This window comes from Gossypium hirsutum, chromosome A09 (assembly GCF_007990345.1).
Source record: "Gossypium hirsutum isolate 1008001.06 chromosome A09, Gossypium_hirsutum_v2.1, whole genome shotgun sequence".
In the NCBI taxonomy this organism is placed as follows: domain Eukaryota; kingdom Viridiplantae; phylum Streptophyta; class Magnoliopsida; order Malvales; family Malvaceae; genus Gossypium; species Gossypium hirsutum.
The window spans coordinates 62,230,085-62,238,653 of NC_053432.1; the positions used below are offsets into that span (position 1 = coordinate 62,230,085).

Genomic DNA, 8,569 nt, shown 5'->3' on the forward strand with positions numbered 1-8,569 from the left:
AAAAACTTTAGGAATTCCTTAGCTTCCTCCTCCTTTACTAGTTCATTAATAGGCAACTCAGGTTCGACTGTTTTTTCCTTCTTTTGTTCCACTGTCAAAGCCTTTCCTTTTATAGGTTTTGTCCAGCCACTTATCAAATCATAACGTCTTCCACTACGCGTGTGAGAACCTACATCCTGATTCCTATTTAAAGCGCTAGCTGAACTCTTCTTTCCTGTGACTGTTACATTACAATCATAATTCCAAAGGACCCTTTTGCTATCCTTGTAGGATAAAACTGTTGTTTTCTGAATTATGATCTTTGGTGTCATCTAAATACCCACTTCATTTTTAGGACGCGAGATAATGACCATAGAATAGTTGATTTTTGGGACCTTTTTTGTTGATTCTGACGCACATATACTCTATTCCCCTTTAGTTTCTTCATAAAATTCTATCTCTTTGTTGTCCATCAGGCCTTGCACCAAATTTTTGAACTCCTCACATTCTTGAATTTCGTGCCCCTCTTCATGATGGAGCTCACAGTAGTTCCCTATCTCTTCGCCACTCTTTTCTAGATTCAAAATAACTAACCCCCTCTTTGCCATCTCCTTCCAGACTCATCTCAAAGGAATTTTTACTTCTGCAATATCTGCTTTGATCCTTCTCCCTATATTTTCACTTATCGCGTTTACCCTATTATCGGCATGATTGGGTACTGGATTTTTCGCACTAGGCGCATCATCAAATTTCACAATGCCCATTTGAATAAATATTTCTACTAATTTCTTAAAGATAGTGCAGTTTTCTATTGAATGCCTTGTGATCCCTGCATGGTACTCACATTGAGCGTTTGCATCGTATCATTTAGGGTATGGGGACTGTAATGGCTTCAAATAAAAAGGGGCCACCATATGTGCATCAAATAAACTTTGATATAGCTCTTTATACGTCATTGGGATTGGCATAAATTGGAGCTTCTCAACATTTTGCTTCGTATTAGATTCTTGTCTTGATGAGCCCTTGGTTGGCTCATAGTAACTGATTTTGAGTACCTCACATTTGTATTTCTCACTTCGTTTTTCTTTTTCCGTGTGGCTGAGCTTTTGGTATTCTCTCTTGCCTCTATTCTTCTACTTCTTATTGCATTATAAATCATTTCCCTAGTCATTACCATGTCTGAAAAACTTCTTGTGGCACTTCCCAGTATGTGGGTGATGAACGGAGCCTTTAGGGTGTTAATAAAGAGCATTGTAGTTTCCTTCTCCAAGAGCGACGGATGGACCTGGATGGCTACTTCCCTCCATCTCTGTGTATATTGTTTGAAACTTTCATTTGGTTTTTTCTCCATATTCTGTAAAGTAATCTTATCAGGAGTCCTATCTGTCACATGGCTATATTGCTTCATGAATGCTTATGTTAAATCTCTCCATGAACCAATCCTGCTTCGACTCAACTAATTGTACCATTTGGATGCTGACCCCATCAAACTGTCTTAGAAGCAACGGATCAATAATTGATCATTGTTAACATACCCAGTCATTCTTCTGCAGAACATGGTAATATGACCTTCAGGACAACTAGTCCCGTTGTACTTCTCGAATTCTGACATCTTGAACTTGTAAGGAAGTACCAAGTCTAGTACCAAACTCAGATCTTTAACGTCAATTCCATGATGACTATCATCACCTTCCATTGCCCTGAACTTTTCCTTCAGCCATTTACATCAGACTTCTAGCTGCTTTTGTGATTCTGCCATTGCTTTTTCCTCTTCCGAAACTTCATCCAAATCAGAAACAACTATATTATTTGAGTTATCTCCCGGGTTAGAGCCTGAGCTAGCCTGGAAGTTTATTAACATCGAAGCTCCGGCCTAAAACTGTTAAGGTCTAATCGTAACAGATGGTCTCCGTGGGTTTACTTCAGGTTGTGTTTGTGCATGTGTTGGAGTGAAACCAGGAGGATATTGAGGGTCTTCATCATTCTCTCCAACATTGCCCATGGGGCCTTTTCCTTTATCCATCCCCCCTAGCCAGCAGCTGGGTCAATTGGGTCATCATGTTTCTTTGGGACTCCATCATTTGGTCCCTCATCTCCTGCTGAATCTTAGCTAGTTGTTCTTACATCTGCACTTGCATTTGTTCTTGCATTTCTTTCTACATTTTTTCCAACTTTTCTAGTCTTTTGTCCATTACTTTGGTTTTCTTTCTCGTATCGTAAGGGTGCGTACTTGGTTGGTTTTTGTCGGTTTCCAGATTACTGAAATAATTTTTTAATTAATCAAGATATTTTAATGGACTCTAATTCATTTGAAGTAATGTAATGCATATGCATGAAATGAATGCAAAAAATGTATCGATTCTGATTCAATTCCCTTTAGAAAACTTTACTAGAAAATAAAATTCTTTACATAAAACGGGCTACAAATAAGGTTTTTCCCTAATGCTCAAAGTTTTAATCTTCCTAAGTAGTGAAGCTAGTTCCTACCCCCGGTCTGACTCCAAATCATACTTCATGCTCAGTATATCTACCTACACCGCCAAAGTCTACAAGTAATTGGCTACCTCTTAAATCTTAGCCATAGCTTCCCTCATAATGTAATATCTATTTCTGACTTGATTTTGGGAATAGTGAAGCTCTTCCTTCCAATGCTCTGCTCTTGCTTCACGAAACTCAATCCGCATTTCACAATTCTGTAATGCCACCTCTAACTCTTCTACTCTTCCTTTCATTTCCTCCATCTTGTCTAAGCTCACTCTCAGCTCCATTATAGAGTTGCGGCTACGATGCTGATGAAGCGATTTTTTTAGTTCAACTATTCTAGCCTTCGACCCGATCTTCTCATCTTGAGCTTCTGATAGACTTTTTTCTAGGGCCTCATTTCGCGATTGAGCCTATTGAAATTTCCTTTCCCACCGATCCGCTTTGATCTTTTCCGCTCGAATCTCTTGATGCCACTGTTCTGAAGTTTTCCCCAGCCCAGCAGTTCCCATCGATAGATGTAGCTTCTTATAATCTGTCTTCAAACTATCCAAATCCTCCTCGGCCTTATTTTTCCTTTTTCTTAACTTTTCGGCTTCTGATTTCTGAATATCCATGTCTAATCTCAAATTCATTTTTCCTCCTCTAACTACCCAATCCTCTTACCAAGCTCTAAATTATTCCTTTCGAAGTCTTGCCTTATGATCTCTAACTCTAATAGGACCACTTGCAAGTATTCCTCCATTGATCGAGCACCCTCTAAATTCAGTTCAGGAATATTATCATTGACCCTTTTGCTAAACCATCCATTATATTCAGGAGTCGTCATTGAACCCGAGGCTAACCTCTTCATCCAGCGGGTCTGCTTCCAAGCATCAGAAATCTCTCGAACCTTTTTTTTATAATTTTCCCCTTTATACGAGAACTCACATTGAGCTAGACCATGCGTCGCTGGTATAAACTGCCTTGATTTGTACTGCCTTAACAAAAGCAATGGGGCATATCCAACAGCTCCCCAAATTCCAAGCAAAGGTACCCAATCAAAATTCCCACACTGATAGAGGATCTCATCGGGGACCATCCAAAAGGTTCTTCATTCAACATCCTCCTCCTTGAGATTTTGAAGAATTATTATCCACATTTCCTCTGAAATGTCGTCCCTTTTTTGCATACCTACTTCCTTATTTAATGGGGAATAATTTTCGGAGAAAACTCGGTAAGAGACTTTGTCCATTTTCCAAAAATGACCATGAAACCATACCAATTGTAGCTGCGCACATCCAATAAATCTTCCTTCGTCTGCCCTCCGGCACATACTCAAAGATCTGAACGTCTCAGCTAGAATTGTAGGTATAAGTGTGACTTTTTTATCAACTCGATCAAATAAATCAGTGACTACTTCATCTATATACCTTAAAGCTTTAGGAAAACTCACTAAACTATAGACACTCAAGGCGAAGATGTCCACTTTCTTCTTTACATTCGGATGTGCTAGGATCAGGTCCTTCAAATTCACCCAAGAAATTCATTTACCATTCCCTTTTTGCTGAATTTGAGTCGTAACCCAAGGCTTACTCATCCCAGTAATATTCATTAACTTCTTCGCAAAAGTTGGAACGTTAGCAGCTCTAGAGTAAACTTTGCTGACTTGGATCTTTGGACAACGAAGCAAGTTGGGGTATTCTTCCATAGTAGGCACTAAGTCCACCTTCCTGAAAATGAAGCAACTATAAGCAGGGTTCCAAAACTGAGCCATAGCTCGAAACAAATACTTGTCTATCTTGATGTCAAGCAGATAAGGTAGATCGCCATAATTATGGTAAAACAACCACTTAGTTTCATCATCCTACTAGACCCATATATTTCTCAATTCTTGAAGCTCATTTTGCGTCACACTGATACGGGTGAAGTCCCACAACTCCGATGTATACCCCTCAGCTAGACTATCCCCTTTCTCTAATTGCAATTTCTCTGACCATATATGGACAACCGCATTATCCCCCACTGTATTAAGAAATTCATTCTCCATGGTAAGCCTTCTAACTTAGTAACCGAACGCGAATCGACACCTCTTTAAATATGTAATGTCATGCAAAATACAACCAAAATAAAACACAACAAGTCAGTATCATATACAAACGATAAAATTCAAGGCAAATAAAACAAAGATAATCAAAACACCTATCTGGGTAACCGCTAAGGTTTAGCATAGCTCTACAAAAGATGGGCTCCTAGGGTTCACTATATGTGGTTCAGTTCTAAGGAAAGGGTACCTAAGCCAGCAGATTCCTCGATCCTCACCCATTATAGGCTCATATGGGTTGAGTTCAGTTTAGGGGAATACATTTCCCTATAACCATGCAGAGATAAAAATCTCACGAAGACATAGGTACGGATGTATCCCAAAAGCAATCAACTAGCCCATGCGGAGGTGAAAACCTAACGAAGGTATAGCTTCTCACTCCCACTTAAAGGTGTAACCACAACGGTCATGCAATGCAATGCAAGAGTATTCTAAAAGACTCAAACCAAAACAATCATACAAACAAATGCAACAAAAGAATCATGATTTTCAAATCAAAATTTCAATTTTTGACAAAAGGACAGAAAATAATCAATTTATAGCTTGACTCTCTTATTGGTCCCCAATGGAGTCGCCAAGCTGTAGAAGTAATTTTTTATTTGTTGAAAAAAACAGAGATCGACTTTAAAAAATGAAAAAGGGAGTCACCACCAATCCTTTTTATTTAGGTGTGATCGAATCACCTTATAAAATATTTTGTTTTATTAAAACCTCAATTTTGGTCTACGAAATTCGTGAAAACGGGTTCGGGAGTCGCTTGCATACGAGGAAGGATTAGCACCCTCGTAGTGCCCAAAATTGGTACCTAATTGATTAGTTAATGTTCTAATGTCGAAAATTTGAAAAGATTTTAAAATATAATCCCTTTAGAAAAAAAATTGAATAACTCGAATTGAATGTTAAGATTCTCTTGCTTGACATGACCTTTTAGACCTTCAAAACCAAGATCGGCTCTTGATTTTCAGAAATTCATACATTGAAAATTACAAAAGGATATTCGATTATTTGGTCCAACAGAAAACCGAAACCAAGCACGTTAGGGCATGATTTCTCGAATATCCAAACACAGAACATTGCCTTGTTTTGAAGTTAAGAAAACACAACTAAAATTTTGAAAAAATATTCGGTTAGTTGGTCAAATGGAAAATCGAAACCCAACATGTTAGGGCACAACTTCTCGAATTCCCAAACATGGAATATTACCTTTATTTTTAGCAAATTCTTTGTTTAATAATAATGATTTCAGAATAGGAACCATATTAAAACACGACCTTTTGAGCGAACGTAGTGCAGTGGAATAATATACAACGTAAAGTAGTAATTTACAAGCAAAATGCTACAATATTGAATCACAAATAACTAATAAACACAATGCAAGAATTATAATACCCGTGATGATAAATATGTAACATACAATCTCAATATTTAGAAATGATACAAAATGATATACTCCAAAAAAAACTAAAAAAATAAATGATATAAAAAAGATTAAAATAAGTAATAAAAAAGAGAAAAAAAAATAAAGGTTTAAAACAACGAAATAAAAAAAAAACAAATAAAAGTTTAAAAAACAACTATTGTAAACAAATTAAAAATAAATACTATAAATGGCAATAATATGAAATAATTTAAAATAGTTGATGTGCAAAACGGTTTTAAAATACAATAATATATAAAATGATTTAAAACAATTAATTTAAGAGCAACTTAAACTAATATATAAATTTAAATTTATTAAGTTTGAAATGAATAATATATATAAAAATGTGAAACAATCTAGTAAAAATAAGACACAAGATCTTAAAATAAATAATCATAAAACAATTTTTAAAATAAATAATACATAAAAGAAATAGAATAAATAATATATGAAAATAGTTTAAACTAACCAATATATATACAAATATTTAAAGTTAATAATATATAAGTTTAATATAAATAATATACATGAAAGAAATTTAATAAGAAAATAGTTGAAATAAATAATATATAGAAGGATTTAATAAAAGTATTAATAATAAAACTGAAAAGTGATAAATAAGTAAATCAAAACAAGCTAAGGACAAATTTGAAATTAAAACGAAATCTACAGTCTAAAAATTATATATTAAATTAACAAGAGGATCCAGATTGAATGTATGCGCAAAAAATAGGGATTGATTGGGAAATTATCCCTAACCCTTAAAACGCGTCGTTCTGATGCGGACCCAAATGAATCACTGATAAAATCATGGGACAAAATTGAAAAATAAAGATAAATTGATTTGAAAGACCAAGAAATGAGGAAGGGCGAAATGCGCAAATTGCCCGCTAATGGAAAACACGCAGATCCTCTCCGTATTGGGTCAACGCGCAGATCCACGGCCTTGAAACGACATCGTTTAGACGTTCAAACTCCAGGCACAAAACGGTGCCGTTCCATAGGCAATATAAATCTAAAAAATTTTAACTAAACTTCATTTGGTCATTCAGTTTAAAAAAAAAAAAGAAAAGAAAAAAATGCTTCCCATTCCTCTGCTAGGGTTTCGACCTTGCTTTAGGGAGCCACATAGGAGGGTCATCGGTGCTTCAGCACCTTCGCCTCTGACGCAGATCCATGAAGCGAACACAGGTAAGCCCTTTCTCTTTCAGTTTTTATTTAGAATCCGTTTGTAAAAAAAACGAAAAGAAGGAATAAAGGAAACGTGAATTTGAAAAGAAAATCCCAGAAAAAGAATGAAAAACAACCTTTTAAACCTTGGATCTGATTTTTTTATTGCTATTGATTTTTTTTTATTCAGTATCCATAAAAACTTTGCACCGATTCTCTGGCTTTTTATAGCAAAAAAAATGAAAACGAAATTACAACCTCATTTTTCTTCTATATTTTCTACTATTATTTTTTACTATTTTCTGTTATTTGCTGGTTATTTGCTGTATTTAGTTTCGTCTCGCAGGTTCTGCTGATGTGGAAGTGTACGGAGAAGGCCACTTGTGGGGAGGCTACGGCGCGCATGAGCAGCAGCTTCGTGGCCTAGAGTTTCCAGCAGATCTCATCTGTTCAGGCCATTTGGGCCAGTGTGCCTTGGGCCCTTGGAATTGGGTCTGTTTTAGGTTTTTAGCAACTGGGTTGGGTCTAGGTCTTAGGTTGGGTCTATTGTAAAATGGGTTTTGAAATTTGGGCTATCTTGTGTTTGGGCTAGAATTTTGTGATCTGGACTAATATTTTATTTTTTATTTTGGACTATTAAAAAAACCTGGTGTAAATGGACTTTTATTTATTATTTTTTGTTTTAAGTTATTTTATTTATTTTTGGATAACTTTATGGGCCCAGACGAAATGGGCCTTCTACAAACCCCACACACCAAATTAGTGATCATATGTCATTGTATAGAAATATGCAGTTAAGCTGCCAGATATAGTATAAAAAACTGCTAGAATTAGATATATGCAGTGTTTAACTGCCAAATACAATAATTTGCAGTGTTACGGCTAGAAATTGCAAAACATTGTCTATCAGAACTTACTCCATCACATATCATATCCCACCCCAAATACACATGCAATAACATAACATATATTAAGGCATATTCAGAATAACCATGCTTATAATGCTCACAAGTTTACATATTAGAAACACATTTTGAAAGGTAGACATACCTTTAGAATTTATGTGATCATAATAGAACATTAGTTTTCATTTATCAAACAACATGCACATCACTTAACAAAACCTATAAAATCACTAACCTCAAAATGCATTTTAAAAATACGACCATAACTAATTTTACTTAAAATGGGCCCATAGGTTCGTGTGGCCCACATGGCCTAACACACGGTCGCATTGCTCACATAGCCTGGCACACGACTATGTAGTGTCGACAATATCATTTTTGGCTTCACTCCGTTCACTGATTTTTTGGGATTAGAGTTACACACCTGTCTGTTTTTCAAATTGTTGCCACAACAACAGCACCCAAATCTACAAACAACAATCACCATTCAAAAAATAAATAAGATTGCACAAAAAACCAAGTTGAAAAAAC

At 35.8% G+C, this 8,569-nt stretch overlaps 1 protein-coding gene across 2 annotated transcripts; it reads left to right on the top strand.

Moving 5' to 3' along the window:
• The first annotated feature begins 6,625 nt into the window (after positions 1–6,625).
• On the top strand, positions 6,626–7,806 carry LOC107889113 (uncharacterized). 2 transcript variants are annotated; one of them, XM_016813435.2, is made up of 2 exons: positions 6,626–7,154; positions 7,467–7,806. In XM_016813435.2, the coding sequence occupies exons 1-2, from the start codon at positions 7,140–7,142 to the stop codon at positions 7,683–7,685; spliced, it is 234 nt and encodes a 77-aa protein (XP_016668924.1). In that variant the 5' UTR covers positions 6,626–7,139; the 3' UTR covers positions 7,686–7,806. The 2 variants fall into 2 exon arrangements, with proteins under 2 accessions (XP_016668924.1, XP_016668923.1); XM_016813434.2 differs by having other exon boundaries at positions 6,641–7,154; positions 7,480–7,806.
• Positions 7,807–8,569: the final 763 nt, after the last annotated feature.